This window comes from Arachis ipaensis, chromosome B1 (genome assembly GCF_059453495.1).
Source record: "Arachis ipaensis isolate K30076 ecotype BB chromosome B1, ASM5945349v1, whole genome shotgun sequence".
Lineage (NCBI taxonomy): Eukaryota > Viridiplantae > Streptophyta > Magnoliopsida > Fabales > Fabaceae > Arachis > Arachis ipaensis.
Genome location: NC_142436.1, coordinates 10,964,156 through 10,985,067, shown reverse-complemented (window position 1 = coordinate 10,985,067; position 20,912 = coordinate 10,964,156). Strand labels below are relative to the sequence as shown.

General features: G+C 37.7%; 2 protein-coding genes across 2 annotated transcripts; one reads left to right on the top strand and one right to left on the bottom strand.

Moving 5' to 3' along the window:
- Positions 1-2,436: 2,436 nt before the first annotated feature.
- Positions 2,437-17,325, bottom strand: LOC107646121 (uncharacterized). The gene is made up of 6 exons (XM_088502505.1): positions 17,160-17,325; positions 16,762-16,802; positions 16,436-16,523; positions 15,895-16,028; positions 15,567-15,671; positions 2,437-2,514 (listed from the first exon to the last, which is right to left on the bottom strand). Exons 1-6 carry the CDS (start codon positions 17,323-17,325, stop codon positions 2,437-2,439), a joined length of 612 nt encoding a protein of 203 aa, XP_088358631.1.
- Positions 17,326-17,691: 366 nt separating this feature from the next.
- LOC107646110 (uncharacterized) lies at positions 17,692-18,345 on the top strand. The gene has a single exon (XM_016350307.1). It carries the CDS (start codon positions 17,692-17,694, stop codon positions 18,343-18,345), a length of 654 nt encoding a protein of 217 aa, XP_016205793.1.
- The last annotated feature ends 2,567 nt before the right edge of the window (positions 18,346-20,912 follow it).

Here is a 20,912-nt window from a genome sequence, read left to right as displayed (position 1 = left end):
TCCCTGTCGCAGAAGGAATCAGAGCCACTATTGCCCGTTACTCTCCCTCCAGCCCCTTCCCGTCATGCCCAGACCGTCGGCGCTCCACCACTGCTTCCCCTATCCCCTCTTTTCTGTTTTCTATTTTCATAATCCAGGTTATCATTTTGCTTTCAATTTCTGTTTTTGGTTAGTGTTAGTTCCTTGATTTGATTCTGGGTTAGTTTAGCTGGATTTTAATTTTCTGTTAGTTGATTTTAGGTTATTGAATTGCTGAAAGTTGATGCTGAATTGTTGTTGTTGTTGAATTATTGTTGTTGTTTCTGAATTGCTGCTTAATTGTATATAAGATCCATGGTTGTTGTTGTTCTTTTGCATCTGGTTGTTGTTTCATTATTTTTTGCTTCTGCTGCTTTTCCGCTTCTGGTTGAGCTTGTTGTTATCCATTGTTGTGCTTTTGTTTCTGTGTTTGTGCATCTGCTGCTGGTTAATGTTGAGAAAGAAGATGGGTGTTGAGGAAGAAGAGGGGAGGGAGGGGTATTTTCGTCCGAAGGACGATTTTAAAACAAACTGAAACCTTAGGGACCATTTTGTAGCAAAAAAAGACTGGGGACGAAATCGATTTTCGGCCTCTACGTTGGGACCAAAATCATACTTATCCCTATTTCTAATGTATGATATAAATTTTTTATTAGTTAATCTAAATAATAAATGAAATCTAAAAGCTTTATAATTATCCTAAAGCATAGTTTTTAGGTAAAATTAAGATATAAATTCATTCATTGCTTAATTTTGAACATAAAGATAGCGTTTGGAAAAGAGATAGAGACTGAAGACTGAAAGACAAAAACTGAAATAAGTTTCAGTATTGTGTTTGGTGTAAAATTAAAGATAGAGACTGAAATAAGAATGAAATTCTAATTTAATTTGCACAAACGGTAAAGTTGGAATTAATTAATTGAAATAAGATATTTCAGTCTCCGTCTCCAAAAATTCAAGTCTCCTATGTTCCCACTTTTTGGAGGTACTGAAATATTAAAATTTTGGAGATAAAGACTGAAATTTTAATACCAATCTCTGGATCAATAAATATGATACTTAGTTCTAATCTCTCAATTTCCATCCCAGTATCTTAAAACAAATGCTACTGAGATATCTCTCTACTTTGGTATAGTGGTTATACACTTATCTGGTATGCATGAGATCTTAACTCCTAAGTCCGAATTTTATTAGTGTTATATAACCAACAACATCCACAAAGTCTTATCCAAATGGGTAAAATCAACTACATAAATTAAACGATAACAATAATATATTTATTATTCATAGAGCTCGTTTGACTATTTTGCATAGAGTCTTTTAGACCTTCTGATTATAATCAATTGTCCATCTTTAATTTAATCTATCTTTCGAGTTTTTTCCTAAATGTCCAAATGACCTAAAATAAATTCCACTATCTTTTAGACTTGAATATTTTGGAACACCAGTATTTTGGAATTATTGAACCAACCTTCATTAGTCCAACAAAAAAGAAATTTATGTGCAAATTCAACATTCATAATAAACAATTTTTTCTTTTTTTTATGTTTTTCTTATTTCTTTTTGCTCGTGCTTTTCTTCTTTTATTCCAAAATATGTGACTCATATTTTCTGTTAGGATAAAATTCTTTTCTAGATTTGATAGTTGTCATATAAAGTTGGTGAGTTGCGCATTTTTCTTTCTATATATATATATATATATATATATATATATATATATATATATATATATATATATCTTTTATAATCATTAATCAATAATAAAAATACAATACACATTTTCATTCATTCATATTATTCTCTGCTTTTTTTTGTTCACTATTATGATATCAGACCCATTATGACTTTGTTGACACCCAAAATACAGTTAAAACTTTTAATCCTAATAATCAGTCAACACCATCCTCTCCTCCTTCTTCTTCATCACACACAATGGATATTTCTCAAGATCAATCAAGTCCCTATTATATACATCCTAGCGAAAATTTCATGTATGTGCTTGTTACTCCTATTCTAATAGGAAATAACTATCATTATTGGAGCAGATCTTTCACCATGGTAGTTATTTCCAAAAATAAATATGGTTTTTTCATTGGTACAATATATACCTTCACCACCCCTTCCTGACGATCCTCTCTTTCCAGTCTAAAAACGTTGCAATAACCTCGTTCTTTCCTAACTTTTTCATTCCCTTTTACCATCCATTACTCACAGTGTGATATATTTTAATACTGTTGTCTCTGTTTGAGTTGATCTTAAAGAACAATTTTTTCAGTCAAATCTCTTATGCATAGCAGAATTACAGGAAGTAGTTTACAGCCTAAAATAAGGTACACTTACCGTCACTAACTTCTATACTTCAGAAAAGAGAAAGGGAGAGGAGGGAGAGAGAGAAGGAGAGTGAGAGAGAGAGATCCTCTATTCTTGTTTCTGTGAATAATCCGTTAGTCCAAATATTGTGGACCCAATTCTCACATCTGTACTACCCATTTCAATCTGAAAAGGCAATAAATGTATAAACACATGAATTAGTTACATGATTGACCCATAAAAATAAATAAACAAATTGATACAAGTAATAATTCTTAGTAAATGAATATCAGTTGATCATGACCTGTAAAACTGGTTCAAAAAACAATAAAGGGCACCTCTACTAATTTATCTATATGTAAGTATTTTCTTTTATTGGGTAAATATTTTGAAAATGCTGACATCCAGTTATTTTGTCGATTTTTAGCAAATTGATGGTGGTTCAATATCTAGTGATCTGGGAGCGAAACCTACTCCTCTGTGCGAGTACCAGTTTTCTAAAAGTGTATCAAAGCGTCTTTGATTAGACTAAATTTGAAATTAAAATAAAATAAATTTATGAATTGACAAATAAAACTCAGAAATTAAAGTTTTGAAAACTAAATCAACAATTTTCAAAGAAATTAATGGAAAACAATAAATTACTTTCATTTGAATCAAAGGACTTCAACATGTAAAATTTGAACGCAGAAAGATAAATTGAACAATAAAAGCAAAGAACACTTAAGAGATAAAATCAATTGAAATGTTAAATTTTACAGAAAAATAAATTGAAAGAATAAAGAAGATGGAAGGAACTCTACAGAAAAGTTACTCGATTGCAGACTCTGGGATGTGAGTGTGCTTGAGTGTTTTTCTGAATAAAAGTTCCAACCCTTTTCACTGAAATTTTCTAGTATTTATAAGCTAACCTTACATAACGTTAAATTGAATCACATTAATTACAATTAATTATAATTAAAATAAATTACAATTTTGAAACACAACCGCTCTTGGTAACTGTTCCCGCTACACGATTATAGATATTCCCCATGTGATTAATTATCCACTAACCTTCTCACTTCTTTGACCACTCGACCAAATCTCCGAAAGTCCTTCAAATTGAATCTCCCTCTCGACTTAGCTTCTTCGATTTCGACAAAGTAATTGGAAACAATTTCCGCGTCAGTAATTCCCAAACTTAGCCTCCTAAGCACATTTTCTCGAAAACCCATACTTGGTATTTTTCGATTTGATTATTTCTGATCGAAAATAACTTTTTGATCAACAAATTGCCCCCTTTGATTAATGTGGTTTCCTTTGGTATCATTATCGAAAAGCAAAGCACTTAATCCAAAAACGTCAGTTTTCAAATTAATAATAATTGTCATTTAAACCTTCTACTATCACCAGTCCACTCGACACGTCTCCCAAGAGTCACGCCTTCTCTCTCCACTATTCCATCTTCCTCAAGAAGTTATCTCTTTTTGCATTTTCTCTACAGTAACGGTTACAATAACACTTTAAATCTACCGTTCTTACCTCCATTTAATTTTCCTGAATTCCATCATTCTCTAAACTTTCTTTACAACCTTGAATCTCTTCACAAAACTTTTCAATCTGAGAATGGCTGGCTCTTCCTCACAAATCACCTCTTCTGACAAAGGTAAAGGCCATGCATCAATACCACTACCCCTACCAGCTCTTCGCATTCTCAATCAGATCGATAATGAAATCATTGATGATCCTTACATTCAGTCTAGTGATAATAGGATTTTAATTCCTTTCACAATCGGAACTGACACACATTGCTTCCTCGGACCAATTGAGTCTCTGGAAAAGGTGAACAGGAAGTCTCTTTCTTTCCCCAGTGGTGAAGGGGAAGATTTGCTAATAAACCAATCTTTCAATATTTCCCATTTTATCAACCAAAAGATGTTCAGGAACAACCCAAAAATCAACCCACGAGGATATGACTTTACAGCCTGGTACCGACGTCTCGAACCCACCAAAAGTGCCAGTTGGGGAGCTCTAGGGATTCACAAACTACTGAGACTCTCTCATTTTTCTTTGACTACACATCCTTAGATGATCGGGGCTGTTATATGCTTCTGGAATAGAACCACCAATAATTTCCACCTTCCTTGTGGAATGATTGGAATGTCTCTTCTCGACGTAGCTGCAATCACTGGACTTCCCATTAATTCACCAGATTATACTTCTGAAATGCAACCTGAACATCAATACAACGTTGTTCTGAGCAGCTCTTACAGTGAGTTCATCACCCAAAACATGGGTAGAGAAGGTACCAGAATCATCGATAATGAACATGTAGCTTTCCTGTTCTACTGGTTAAATGTAATTTTATTTTGTTCTCGTAGCGTCCAAATGTCAAAACTTTACCTCTCTTTGGCCATACTTCTCCACAAGGTAAAACTTTCAACCTGGCTAAGCTTCTTTTGGGGCACATCTTCGAGGAACTTGGCCAATTTGTTTGTGACCTACGAGATAACAAGATAATAAGTGCAGGAGGCCCTCTATGGCTTCTTCAATTATGGCTCAACGCCATCTTTGAGAATTTCATGACCAAATCCGAGAGTGGTCATACTGACAAGCAGTATATTGAAGGGTTTTGATTATCTACGTACAAATCCAATTTCCCAAATGCACAATCAGATGAGGATAGGTTTTGGGTTGTTTTCACCCTTTTTCATTCTTGTAAAAATTTTGAAAATGAACAACTGAATTTCACTCCTTTTTTGCGCCGCAACCGAGGCCCTGCTTGGTTAGATCGTTTGCTTTTTCCAAACTCAAATGAAGGAAGTGAACTTGCCAAACGAAGCTGGGCACACCTATTAGCCGTTCAGGTAATCCCCATAGGATTATCTTTACAGAAAAAAAGAAAAATTCAAGATAACTTTGTATGCTCCTCACCTGTCTGCCAGACAATTAGGATTTTCACAAGCCATTCCCAAACCTCAACCTCGAAATGATGACCCTTTTTGTCACTTCCTTCTGACTACCCAAGAAGACTTCGACTCTTGCCTCGCCATGAATCAACAGCGCAGGGATCGTTTTAATTTCATGGAGTATGAATGCAGTTCTTATATTACCAAGTCATGTGTTGAATGTTGGGCTGCCTATTATGCTAGGTACACTCGTACCTTAGAAGACATTCAACAAACTGCAATCCAAATCGCCCCTGTTGCCGAGAGTTCTCCAAAAAGAACTCAGAAAAGAAAAGTTGAAACTCCTCGATCACCACCAGCGAAAAGTAGGAAAACTCCCACTAAAACTTCTCGAAAGGTAACTTTATAATTCTTTTCTTTATTTAAAACATATTTCAACTTTTGTCTTTTAAATCACACTTAATTCTGGATTTCGTATTAGTTGATACTACTTTCATCAATTGAGAGTTCTGAGAAAATCGAACCGACCAACAAAGAAACTCCTGCTGTCTCTTCCCCATCAGAAGATATAATCAATTCTTATTTTGGCCCTCAATTGATCCGCAGGACCAAAACTTCTCAGGTAACACGATCGTCACTACAAACTTTACCTATTTTAACGTAAAATTTAAACTCACAAATGTGTACCTTTTTGTTCTAGCCTGCCCACGTCACTCACTCAGTCACTTCTGCTGAAGAACTTAACCCATTAATTTTGCCACAGCAACGCGGTCAAGAATAGTCAACGTCACACGACTCGATTCAATTTTTAGGACCCAGAGTAATTCCAGCCACTTTTCCACTTTCTTCTCACACAACACAAATAGTGGATCCAACATCCAATCCTTTGCAACATTCCCCAGCAGAAACTCAAAGTATTGAATCGACTTCACCAGAGAATCAGGTTATTCTTTCTGAAAAGAATCTAATAGTTCCTGACTCTGATTCTGCTTCCAAGGCTGCTGACACTACCAATTCAGACTCCTCCAAATCCAAGGTTTCAGAAATTCCACCAGAATTGCAACCAATACCTTCAGACTTGGCACAACTTTAGACTCCTCCAAGACCAAAACCAAGCACGTCAATTATCCCGACAACTCCATCTAGTGCTACCTTGGATGACTTGACTTCTATTTTGAATAAAATCATCCAGGAAACCAAAGTGCCAATACCTGTTCCAGTCATCTCAAGTCCAGTTTCTACAAGACCTCCAATCAAATTGGATCCTGATACTCAGGAACAACTTCGATCGCTCATCAAGTTCTTGGATCATCCTCCTGCCACATGGGTTAATAACCCAATCCTTAATCAACTTTTAACCTCTCTTTTAAGCTCCTCTTTTGAACTCCCAACCAATATTCCCAATTTTGATTTAATTAGAGGATTTAAACAACTCATCGAAGAAAGTGTCGCATTCCATTTTTAATTCCAAGAAATTGAAAATCGAGAAGCCACAGCCGTATCCAGAATTGAAAATTATCAAACAACTGCTTAACCAATCAAAGCTGCTTGTGACGAGTTTGATTTAAATATTGCCCGTGCTATTTCTGTCCAAGCCTTTCATGACCAAGAAGAAGTAAGGCTCGAAGTGGAATTGGCTCTAATTCAAGAACAACTCACTACTCTACGCCAAAATCGGACCACCTTGGCTAGACCTTTGGTTGTAGCTCAGCAAGAACAACATCTCCTTATCCAACAACTTGTCTCGATTGACACTGAGCGAGAGAAAGTCAAACAACAACTTGAGGAGATCCAAACTGATAAATCTAAACAAACTGGGATGCTCACAACTCTGGAAAATAAAAGGACAAAACTGAGCTCTGTTCTGGCTAAATTATTGGCGCCTTAAACTTTTATTTTTATTTTGTAATGACTTTTGTCTCTTTTAAACTTTATGCATGCTGAATTTTCTATGTTTGCCAACAATAGAAAAGTTTTAAATATTTTCCATTAATTGAGCTAATCACCTTTCCTGACTCGATATCTTTAATTTGATAAGTGTTTCCAGAATATGTCCCTATCACTTGATCCCAACTATGGGACCACTTACCAAGAAATCTTGATTTCTTTTCCATTGGTAAAATAACTTTCAAAACCAATTCGCCTGTTTGAAAAGATTTTCTAGAAATTCCAAAAGATTATAACTTTGAGCAATATTTTCTTTCTGTCGAATTATATTCTCTAGTGCTAAGATTCGCTCTGAATCTAACTCATTTAACTCGTCAAACATTGCATTCTAATAATCATCGATTGGCAAATCATTTTGTTTTGATACCCTCAAGGTATTCAAATTAATTTCCAATGGTAATACTGCATCATGGCCATACACCAATTTATAAGGTGAGGTTCCTGTCGAACCTCTTGGTGAATTTCGATAAGCCCATAACACTTGACTTAAAGTCTCATGCCATGTTCGAGGCCTATTCCCAATATGCTTTTTAATCAAGCCTATCAATATCTTGTTTGCTGCTTCAACTTGGCCGTTAGCTTGTGCATAATAAGGAGTCGAAGTGACCATATTAATATTCCTCGAAGCTGCAAAGTTTTTAATTCTTTGACTAGTAAACATAGTTCCTTGGTTAGTACTCAATGTCTGAGGAATTCCAAATCGATGGATAATATTTTCTTCAATAAAGTCAATTATCTCAGTTTGCCCAGCTTCTACTAATGGAATAGCCTCAACCCACTTCGTAAAATAATCAATAGCCACTAAGATAAACTTGTGTTGTCTTGATGAAGGAGGATGAATCAAGCCAATTAGATCCAAAGCCCAACCTCTAAATGGCCATGGCTTTATTATCGAATGTAACTTAGCTGCCGGAATTTGTTGTATCGAGCCATGTTTCTAACATTCCTGACATGCTTTTGTATAATCAATACAATCTTTTATCATAGACGGCCAATATATATGATTTTGATATAACACCCATCTCATTTTCCTTCCTTCCTGATGAGCACCACAAATTCCATTATGAACCTCACCCAGAGCAACATTCTGATCTTCTCGACCCAAACATCTCGACAAACTTCCATCAATCCCTTTTTTATATAACTCATCAGCCAATAAAACAAAGTTCATTGCCTGTAACTTTATTTTTCTATCAATTGCAGTATCGGGATCTTTCAAATACTGAGCAATAAGTTTTCTCTAATCAGAATCCTCCCATTCATCCATACACAGCACTTCTCTTTCACTTGCTGGCACTAAAATTTGATGGATACTAGAAAATTTTCTAATAGTTTCCGGGATAACCCGATATCTTGAAGCAATTTGGGCCAATTCATTAGCAATTTCATTATGAATTCTAGGGACCTTCTGAAAAGAAGTTAACATCTCCCAAGCAGTTACTAAATATTTCTGTAACGTTTCATTGTTACATTTAAACTCCTTTGATAACTGCTTTAAAACCAACTGTGAATCTCCTAGAATTTAAACCTCTAAAGCTCCTTTGTCAATTAAAATTTTGAGACCTAAAATTAAAGCCTCATATTCAGCGACATTATTAGAGCAAGGATACTTTAATTCAAACAAAAATTCTGATGGAACACCCTCAGGTGAAATAATAAGGATTCCAACCCCTGCACCATCTTTGTACTTAGATCCATCAAAATATAATTTCCAATAATTGACCTCTATATCAATAATATTTGCCCCCTGGTCATTCAGACCTTTCGAATTATCCACAAGAAAATCTGCAATGACCTGTCCTTTAACAGCTTTCGTTGGGACATATTGCAAATCGAATTTTGTTAATGCTAACATCCATTTTCCCAAACACCCCCTTAATATAGGGAAACTAAGCATATACTTAACAACATCAGTCTGCGCTATCACCTTTACCGATTTAGCCACCATATAACACTTTAATTTCATACAAGCATGATATAATGACAAACATAATTTTTCAGTCGGTGAATACCTTGTTTCGATATCAGTTAGGACTCGACTAAGGTAATAAACTGCGCGCTCATGCCCATTCTCATCATCTTGAGCTAACATACATCCAATCGAATTCTTAGATGCTGCAATATATAATTTTAAAGGCTTAAATGGACGAACATTCGTCATAATCGGGTCTTTGGCTAAATAAGTTTTGATCGAGTCGAATGCTGACTGATGTTCTGTAGTCCATTCAAATTTCGAACCATTCTTTAATTTTACTAGAGGCGCAAACACCCTGGTTTGATCTGAAAGATTCGAAATGAACCTTCAAAGATAATTAATTTTCTCCAAAAATGATTGTACTTCTTTTTTCGATTTGGGTGCAGACAAAGCTAATATTGCATCTGCTTTATTCTTATCGATAGCTATCCCCTTTTTATGAACGACAAAGCCTAAGAAATTTCCTGCCGATACACCAAAAGCACACTTCAAAGGATTCCTTTTCAATCCTTTTCTCCTCATAGTCAAGAATGCTTTTCTTAAGTGGTCTATATGTTGATTTACATAAATGGATTTGACCATTACGTCATCAATATATACTTCCATAAATTTTCCAATAAACTCATGGAAAATGGCATTCATTGCTCGTTGATATGTCGCTCCAGCATTTTTTAAACCAAAAGGCATAACCACCCATTCATACGTACCTAACGCCCCAAGACAACGGAAAGCAGTTTTAGCCACATCATCCTCCGCAATAAAAATTTGGTTATATCCAGAATAACCGTCCATGAAGCTTAGGATTTTGTTTCCTACTGCAGAATCGATTAACATATCTGCAATTGGCATGAAATACTCATCCTTTGGAGTAGCATTGTTCAATTCTCAAAAATCGATACACACCCTCAATTTTCCATTTTTCTTCATCACTGGAACTATATTCGACACCCACTCTACATAATGAGTGGTTCAAATGAATTTGGCTTTAATCAAGCGTTCTATCTCTTCCTTAATTTTCACATTGATTTCAGGAGCAAAACGTCTAGGGGTCTGTTTCACAGGTCGAGCATTGGGTTTCAATGCTAATCGATGTTCTACTAACAATCGATCAAGACCAGGCATTTCATGGTAGTCCCATGCAAAACAATCCTTAAACTCATATAACAAATCGATAAGATTAGTTCGAAAAGGAACAATAAGACCTTTACAAATATATGTAATTCGAAAATCATCATGAATACCCAAATTAACTTCTTCTAAAGGATCTTGAGATTCAAACCCCTTATAATGATCATCTTCAGTTGTACATTTTTCAAATCCCAAAGGTTCCAAATCATAAATACAATCAAAAGTAAAATCAATAACATCACGAGAAAGAGTAGAAACTTGATCTTTGATTGAATCATCATAACTTTTATTCTCTAAACAATGAGCCTCTGCTATTAAATCGACAGTCCGACTCATATCATTAACTTCATTACAAGTAATAGAAAGATTATTACTAGATTCGACTAGAGGTGTCGAATCAAACATATTACTACTAACAAATCTATTAATCCTGTCTGATTCAACTTTATCAGAAGAATCATCTTTATTTTCTAAATCTTGGAAATTATTTAAATAATTATGCAAAGTTACCAGGTAATCAGAAACTTCCTCAACCTGGTCCATGGTTCAGTCTTCGAGGCCTTCAAGAATCACAATCCCAACCTGTTGATTCATAGGGCATGTCTGGGTAGCACAACTTCACCGACAGTCCCTCCGAAGTCAAATAACAACCTTCAAAATTGTAAGGATTCAGAGATCGATCAACATTTAAAGGCTTCAACTTGCGATTACATATCCTAAAATCGGCATGCATTTGTTCGACATAAAAACTCAAATCTGCTTTGACAATTTCAGGCTTGCCTTCCTCAGTCCATAAAAGCACACTTTGATGCACCGTAGATGGCACCGCACCTACTCCATGAATCCAATCTCTCCCAAGTAAGGCATTATAATTTGCCTTCGATGGCACCACCACAAACACTGAGTGTCTCTCTGACGACCCCACCTTCACAGTTAAGGTAACCAGCCCTCTCGCTGGCGTGAAATTCCCACTAAAATCAATTACAGCAATATTCGTAGGGACCAACTCACTAACATGTTTCCCTACTTTTCCTAGCATCCTTTCAGGCAGGAGACTTATTACTGCCCCACCATCAATCAGTACCTTGTTTATCTTGTAGCCATTCACAACAGCAACAATGTGAAGAGGACGCAAATGAGACATTTTCTTTTCATTAGGGCAAAGGAAGACGCCTGGTTCATCTTATATGCGAATAAAAGAAAAAGCCTCTTCGTCTTCCTGATCATAATCCTCATCCGGATTACCTTCACACTCCCCAAGGTACTCGGTAAGGATTATCGAAATCGTCCCCACCATGTCATCATCTCCTTCGTCGAAGTATTCCTCATCGACATCAACATCTTTATGTTTATCTACCCCAGAAGACTGAGCGATTGCCTTCCCTCTGTCCATCTTGGCTGGTGATGGAATCTCTTTAGGATAAGTCTCTCCATCAGAAGGAAAGACAATTCGGGAATGCACCGAAGGAGTTGCCCCCTTGCTTGCTTCCTTCCCTGTATCAATTTAAAGTTTCTTATTCTGATGGAAACTTCTCTTTCCTCCTCTTCCTCTCGGGTATCCTCTGGCTCGTCCTCGAAAACGGCATACTGATTTTGAGACGGCGCTCTATGTCCCCATTGAGGATTGCGTCGATGTAAGTGATCACGCTTTTGAAACTCTTGACAGTTTCTAATCCACTGAACACCAATAGCCTGAGATCGGCTCAAAGGTGTATCCACATCATGTAGAGGAAATTTTGAACTAGAAGCTTCTACACGTCGAATTGGTTGTCTCTGACATGCTTGTTCCTCCCTGTGGGCTAATTCTTTCTTCATTCTTTCCTTTTCAAAGATTGTCGCCGCTTCAGCATCAAAAACAGCATTACACCGTGGACACAGAGATACATCCCGGTCTTTGATTTTTTGCTGAACCAAGAAGTCCAACAAACCATCCCCTATTCTAGGGTACACAGCTCTTATTTGTGACTCAAAATCATCAAGAGCCACATCAAAATCATAAGACATCCCCACCATATTCACTCCAAAGTAGGGTTCCACATAACTGGCATCAGTTTCGAAGGGATCTACATCAACCTTCATTTCCTTTTTGCCATCATCAAATTTCAAACGTCCTTCCATTATTGCCTCTTGAATCAAATCCCTGAAACGAACACAACTGTTAGTTGAATGACTTGTTACTTGATGAAATTTGCAATAAGGCTTTCCTTTCAAATCCTTCAAGGAAAGTAATGTTCTACCCTCAGGCAAAACCAATTGTTTATCTTTAAGCAACACATCGAAAATCTGATCAGATTTTGATATATAAAAACTATGTTTCTTTCCACTTTTAAGTTTTGAATCATTCGACTTTTCACTACCAGGGAGTTTTTTCAACAAAGAACAAACATATGGAGGGCCCTTCTTGAGTTCGGCCAAATCGACTTCTGTTTCGAAATCAATTTCCTCCTCTAAGGACTCCATGGTTACATAAGCAACCTTCTCCTTTCGAGTAAACGGTTTACTCTTCGACCTCTGTTCGATTCTATATTTTTCTTTCTCCTTTTTCATTAACTTAGTTTGCCGAACCTTTTCAGCCAAATGAGCCAAATCAGGAATATGCACATTAAGCAACTTTCTGTGCATATAGAATCCTAACCCCATAGTTGCTATTTTCACTATCTCATTTTTAGGTAATGTAACATAGCACCTACTTCTAGCATTTTTGAAACATATTAAATAATCATCAATGGTTTCACCATCTTCACGTTTCAAAGCTACTAAATCGGTAATTGCTACGTTCATTTTCCCTCGATAAAACTGAGCGTGAAAAGCAGTTTCCAACTGATTCCATGTTGTAATCGAATTTGGTCTAAGATTCGAAAACCATATAAATGCATCCTTCGTCAATGACGACGGAAAGAATTTCATTTTCAATTTTTCATCATTTGCTAAGTTTCCAATCTCGACCAAATAATGAGCAACATGTTCAGTTGTTGATTCTCCTACTTCTCCAGCAAATTTTATAGTTATTTTCGGATTTTTTACCCCTCTTGGCACTTCAGCCATTTGAATCATTTGGGGAAAAGCCGAGACAAAATATGGCTGATTCATAAAACTAACATTCAATCCAACCCGATTTAACACTTCTTCTATAATTCGGGTGACCTGATAACGATCACCACGCAATCCATGTAAAACATTATCAGCATTCTCATGTCGATGAACTATGCGAGGATTTTCTCGATTTGGAACATGATTTTCATTTTGAAAAATATTTTCCATCCCCTCATTAGTTCCTCGAGCATTATGCCTTTCACCTTCATCATAATCGACGATTCGAGCGATCCTCTCGACTTGTCTAGTAAAACGCTCGAATCTTGATTCATGATCGGCCATCATAGGATTCAGAATTGTAGTAATTTACTGAGTCAATAAATTAACCAAGTCATGATGACTTTCCTCCACTTGTTGTCGATACGCTGCCATTGAACTCGCAGCATTCGAAGTGGAGCCCACATGATACTCACGAGAATACTCAGAGTATTGTTGTGGGTTTTGCATAATATTTACTCCATTTGCATTGCCAAAATGGATAGGCGGGACAAACCCACCCACCGGTGGGGTGTAACCAGCAGGAAGACCATAAGGGGGCCAACCAGCGGTTAATAGAGGTTGAAACGGTGGCGCAGGGCCACGTGGATGTGTATTACGTCCAACATTTCCAGTTTGAATAGTCGTGACGACTATGCTTTCAGTTCCGATTGCACCTTCCGAATGTGAAGACACGTCGGCTTGTTGTACGGATACCAGTATACTATCATTGGTGGAAAAACCACCATTCACATTTGATAATTCATCAGCCATGTGAATGATCTTCCCACTTCGCAATCGCATACACTAAGAAATTACTAGAAAGTAGTTATTTTTGACACACTTCGACTTAAAAACTGTCCCACCGAGCGTGCCAATTTGTTTTGTTGATTTTTAGCAAATCGATGGTGGTTCGATATCTAGTGATATGGGAGCAAAACCTACTCCTCTGTGCGAGTACCAGTTTTCTAAAAGTGTATCAAAGCGTCTTCGATTAGACTAAATTTGAAAATTAAAATAAAATAAATTTATGAATTGACAAATAAAACTCAGAAATTAAAGTTTTAAAAACTAAATCAACAATTTTTAAAGAAATTAAAGGAAAACAATAAATTACCTTCATTTGAATCAAAGGACTTCAACATGTAAAATTTGAACGCAGAAAGATAAATTGAACAATAAAAGCAAAGAACACTTAATAGATAAAATCAATTAAAATGTTAAATTTTACAGGAAAATAAATTGAAAGAATAAAGAAGATGGAAGAAACCCTACAGAAAAGTTACTCGATTGCAGACTCAGAAATTCCCTGGGATGTGAGTGTGCTTGAGTGTTTTTCTGAATAAAAGTTCCAACCCCTTTTCACTAAAATTTTCTAGTATTTATAAGCTAACCTTACATAACAGTAAATTGAATCACATTAATTACAATTAATTATAATTAAAATAAATTACAATTTTAAAACACAACCGCCCTTGGTAACTGTTCCCGTTACACGATTATAGATATTCCCATGTGATTAATTATCCACTAGCCTTCTCACTTCTTTTACCACTCGACCAAATCTCCGAAAGTCCTTCAAATCGAATCTCCCTCTCGACTTAGCTTCTTCGATTTCGACAAAGTAATTGGAAACAATTTCCGCGTCAGCAATTCCCAAACTTAAGCCTCCTAAACACATTTTCTCGAAAATTCATTTGATATTTTTTTATTTGACTATTTCTGATCGAAAATAACTTTTCGATCAACACCAATCATATTTAATCGTAAGAAATATGCCTATCTCACCATAACAATCTCTAACTACTGTTATTACTCAACAAAAGAATTAAAGAACCCCATTTCTAATTAATTAATTATAGCGGTCAATTCCTTCCCTTGAAATATAGAAAGCACTCATAATTGTGAGGAAATCAGATGCAATCATGCAATGAAAAGAAAAAGTAGTTTGTAGTTTGTTGCTGAATAAATTTAGAGCACTAATAACCAATATAATATGGAACTGGTTAAAGTGGTAAGTGCCTTATTCCATTAAATGGAGGCCTCACAGTTTGGGTCTTAGCCGCTTAGGAATGAAAAAAAAAAAATCCTAAATTACTCTAATTCAGTGTCTAAAGACGTAATGTCTCTGTCTATATCTCATATACTAAATACAATTTTGTGTTTTTGCGTTCTATGCTTGTAAACAAGCATAGCTTTAGCGATGGAAAAAAACCTTGGGAGACATCGACAGAGTCAGGTCGAGTCAAATAAAAGGACATGCCCATTGACAGTTCACATTGCTCCTCAGGCATCTCAAGTGGCTTGCAAACTTCAGTTCTGCAATTGGATAGGGTCTGATTTTTCACAGAAGAGAAAGCCTTTTTAACAATAATATAAATTGGAAATTGGACAATGTTTCACAAAATCAATCAAGCTAATGAATACAAAAACACAGGTCAAATTCCAATGAGACTATAGGAAGAGAAGAAATGAGAAATATAACATTGAAATGGAAACGATCCAGTAAATAAGAAATTAGATCATTTTAAGTTTCGGACATAGTATAGAAGCTGTCACCTTAAAGTTCTCTGGAGTTGAGGTGTAGTCAGGCCTCCCTATTGTCATCAAGCCGGAGAACACGAGGTTCGGACAGCTCAATTTTACATGTTTAGCAAGATCAACACGATTGGAAGGATCAATACCAGATTTGGCTGCAAAATTATGAAATCACTTAGACAAGTTGATATTACGTTATTATGTAAGAATAAGAGAAGAGAACCATAATTTGTTTATTTACATTTAGATAAAGTTAGAGAACTATTGTCAAGAAGTCCCCGATAAAGTAATTCAAGAAGGATATGATGCATTTTGAAAAACAAATAATAATGGAGCAGCTGCAATTCTCCAATCTAATAGCTGCTGCAAACTAAAGAAATTTTACCAATATGAAATTATAAGAAAAGAATAAATATCAGTTAAAATGCAGTACAAATAACCCAGGTTTAAAAAAGGCTCTGAAATAGGAAGAAGACAGGTTCACAAAATTTCAGAGATGCAATAACTAAGACTATGCACAAGAAGAATTTTGAGAAACTCATTTAGTTTATGCCAAACTGACATTCTTCTCCACTTGTATCTACTTCCACCAAGACTTCCAGCGGATTTCTTCCAAGGGTTGAAACCATATGGTCAAGTTTATTTGCCACCTGCCAGTCAAAAGGTACAAGAAAAAACACAAAAAAATTGTCAATTGGCAATCGCGTAGTTAGAAAAATTCACAATTCAAAATTTAACTATTATTCATAAAATATAGACCTCATCAAACGAACACACATGAAAATCAACTTATTTTGACTCCAAGTTTACAAGCATAAAGTAGAATAAACAATGGATTCATACCTCCAAGAACTACACCAGAGATTGATTATACAAGTCTTTCTTTACCTTCTGATTGTCGACATTCTCGCTCAAGGCCAAATTTGGAACTTGTTACGGATCGAACCTGTGGATCCTCCACCCGGAAGTCCCTAAACCCGGAATTTCGGGTCGGACCTCTTCCTCCTTTTGGAAGGTCCAAAATCGGCCTACTAAATCCTCTAACCAATATTTAAATTCAAATATTTCCCTATCTTGGCCAAATAAGATAGGATAAGATGAACTATCTCCACCTATATAAAGAGAGCCCCAGACTCCCTCAGGTATGTCACTCATTCCACTCCCCTCATACTTCTTATATCCATTTTGACTTGAGCGTCGGAATATCTTTGTAGGTACCACCCCCTATTGCTCCGATCAGATAATCTGGCGACCGCCCCGACTCACAAATCCCCGATCCAACTCACAACCCGTACCAGAGACATCTTGTACATTGGCGCCATATGTGGGGAACGCAACGTCGTGACGGCATGGCGGATGACCCCGAGGAACAATCACCAAGCCATCATAACTCACGCACACAAAGCCCAACTCCCGAGCATCGGGAGACCTCCCCCCCCCCCCCAAACCCATGGAAAGATAACAAGCGCTGTTCGCCAATCAACCCCGCAGCAACCAAAAAAAGACAATCGTCCACCACCTGAGACCCGAGCCCCCGACAACCTGGAAGAAAAGACAGTCCATATAATCTAAGATTTCTGCCTTTGGGTGCAAGACCTCGAGGGCCGAGTCACGACCAAAGAACGGTATCACGCGGAACACGGAAGCCACGCGATTTCCAGAACCTGATCCCACCGTGAAACCAGACACAACAAGTCACCTGAGTGGCGACACAACAAAAGACACGATCGTAGCGTTTTCTGAAACCCAGAACGCCATCACGAAGAAGACGATCGACAATATCGGGAGGCTACGCGTACAAAAAACGAACAGATAATAATGGGAGCCACCCCTTTCACCGAAAAGATCCTAAGAGCAAAGCTTTCCAAGGGCTTCAACAATCCCACGGACATGAAGTACGATGGAACCAAGGATCCCCAGGAACATCTAACGGCCTTCGAAGGCAGGATGAATCTGGAAGGGGCCGCCGACGCGGTCCAATGCAGGACCTTCCCAGTTACCCTGGCTAGACCCGTGATCAAATGGTTTAACACCCTTCTAAACGGCACCATAGCCAACTTTCACGATATTTCGATGAAATTTATGACCCAGTTCACCACCAGAATCACCAAGGCCAAACACCCCATCAGCTTGCTGGGGGTCACCCAAAGGCAGGATGAATCCACGAGAAAATACATGGACCGGTTCAATGACGAGTGCCTAATAGTCGACGGACTAACGGATTCAGTCGCAAGTCTCTGTCTGACCAATGAACTCATGAACGAAGACTTCCGAAAATATCTCACCACCAAATCGGTTTGGACCATGCATGAAATTCAAAGCGTCACAAGGGAATATATAAACGACGAGGAGGTGAGCCAAGTCGTAGCTGGCAACAAATGGCAAAACGGCAACGTGGCACCTCGTCAACCCCCTCCCCCACCACCAAGGAAAAATCAAAAGGAACACTCCAAACCGGCAAACACCAACTGACCCCCTAGAATAAGAAAGTTCTCAAACTACACCCCCCGCCAGCCCCCATCACAGAGATCTACCATCAAATAGCAGAACGAGGCATCCTCCCGAAGGCCCGACAGCTTAAGGAGAGGACAGGCGGCAACAAGAGCCTATATTGCAACTACCACCAGGGATACGGACATAAAATCCAAGACTGTTTCGACTTAAAGGATGCCCTCGAGCAAGCCATCCGAGACGGCAAACTCTCCGAGTTCACTAAATTCATTAGAGAACCGAAACGTGTGGAGAGGGACAGATCACTAGAGTGCGAAGAACGCAACCCAAGGACGCAACGACAAGCACCTCGGGAGAGTCAAAAAATGGATCCCACCATAGTCGTAAACGTCATCACCGGGAAAGACGCTCCAGGAAAATCGAAATCAGCATTGAGAAAAGACCTCAAAATCCTGGCCGTTAGGAATCAAGCTCCGGCTCCCACCGCCACAAAAGCGATTACGTTCTCCCCAGAAGACTGCCAACACGGCACCTCGGCAGAAGACGCCCCGTTCATAATCTCTGCAAAAGTTGGGACAGGGCTGGTCAAAAGAATACTAGTTGACACCAGAGCAGATTCCAACATCCTCTTCGGGGGAGCTTTCGACAAACCCAGGCTCCGAAGCGAGAACCTACAAACCCGCCGTATCAGGGTAACCGGGCTCGTGGATAAATTCCTTAAATCGGACGGCTCCATCGTACTTCCCCTCACCATCGGAATCGGAAGCCAAAGAAAGACCATTCTCTACGAGTTTGTCGTCCTCAAGGACTCCACCGCCTACAACATCATCCTCGGGAAAAAAAAAACCATCAATGACCTCTCCGCGGTCATCTTTACCAAATTCCTACTCATGAAGTTCCAAGCCGACGATGGCACGATCGGCACAATCCACGGAGACCGGAAAATCACAGTAGAATGCGACAATAAAAGCTTAGTGATAAACCCTAATTTTATGGTTTATCTTGTGTTGAATTTAGTGGGTTTTATCAACTTATTCCACATTTATTCAATGAAATAGCATGGTTTTGTAAATTTCTCCTAAATTGTGCTTAAGAGTGAAAACATGCTTTTTAGGCCTTTAAATTGCTAATTTTAATTCACTTTAATCCCATTCGATGTATTGATATGTTTGTTGAGTGATTTCAGGTTCATAAGGCAAGGATTGGATGGAAGAAGTGAAGAGAAAACTGAAAAGCATACAAAGTGGAGAATTCATGAAGAAATGAGCATTTGGAGGATTTATGGCCACGCGCACGCGTCACCGACGCGTACGCATGAGAAGGACATTTTCAAGGCCACGTGCACGCATCACCCATGCGTACGCGTGAGGTGGAAATTTGCCAACGACACGTGTTGAGTTAAGAAATTAACTAAATTAATTAGTGATGACAAACATTATTTTATTGGGCAAAATAAATAATTAAATCTTAATTATTTATAATTATATGCTGCTGATTATTTATGATGATATGTTGCAGGCCAAAAATAAATATAATGCAGCAGCAGCCCAAGTGAATGAGAGAAACATATAAATAAGGCAGGTGGGCTAAAATGCAAACGAAGCCCAAAAGAAACAAAGAATACAAGGCAACGGGCTGAATGAAAAAAGATCCGATCCAAGCCCAGTTCGTTGCCTCTCTCATTCAAACTCTTCCATCTTGCTCTCACCCAAAAGCAACGTTAACCTGTCCCCTCTTGGTCAGAACTCAGAAAAAGGAAAGAGAGAACTTCTTCCCTAAGCTATTCACTAAAGAAGCAAGAAAGAGAAGATTAAGCAAATGATAGAAGTCTAATCACCCATCATCAATCTATATCAAGAAGAGGTCAGAAGTTAAAGGTGATTTTCATTTTCTTTTACATGCATCTCATTTTCTTCTCTTCTTCCCAACACTCTGCCATTCCAAAAATGGGTTACAAGAAAAAGTTGATTTCTGCTCTAATCTGCTGTGTATCCACGGTCACAAGTGTATCTTGGGGACCAAGTTAGTTTTCAATGGCTGAGATAGGGTTTTACCATTGGAAACATCTGTTTATGATGTCAAATGTCTTCGATCAAGCAAAAAGGAGACAGCTTGGAAATCCCTAATTTGGGGTAAATGAAGAAAGAAATCTCTGTTCACCATTGCTGTACATCAATGGTCAAGATTATTTCTTGGGGACCAAGAAGTATCTCAAGGGTTCAGATCTGAGTTCACCATTGAAAATAATTTTCTTTGCTTCCTTGAGGCTTTCGGTCAAGCAAGAAAAAGTCAGACTCAAATTTCTAATTTGGGGATTAACTGGAAAAGTGACGTGGTAAGCTGGAAGCACACAGCTCAAGAAGTTGACCTAGGGAGAGCAGCTCAGCAACAACATGCAAGGAGATAAAAGAAAATTTTCTGTTCATTCAGAAGCAAGGAGAGAAAACCAGAGTGTGAGAATAGTGTTCTGCAAAGAAGTTCCTCTACTTGGATAATGCTTTCTTTCAAAGAAGCATTCGGCCAATACTGAAGAACTGTATCTGAGGTTTGTGAATCTGATTTTGCACATAGCTAAGAGGCTGCTAATG

Coding starts and splice junctions, on each gene's coding strand:
- LOC107646121 (XM_088502505.1), bottom strand. CDS start 17,325: ATGGGTTTGGGGGGGGGGGGGAGGTCTCCCGATGCTCGGGAGTTGGGC. Junction 16,803..17,159: donor AGATGTCTCTGGTACGGGTT/GTGAGTTGGATC, acceptor ATCCGTAACAAG/TTCCAAATTTGGCCTTGAGC. Junction 16,524..16,761: donor AGAATGTCGACAATCAGAAG/GTAAAGAAAGAC, acceptor TTTGACTGGCAG/GTGGCAAATAAACTTGACCA.
- LOC107646110 (XM_016350307.1), top strand. CDS start 17,692: ATGGGAGCCACCCCTTTCACCGAAAAGATCCTAAGAGCAAAGCTTTCC.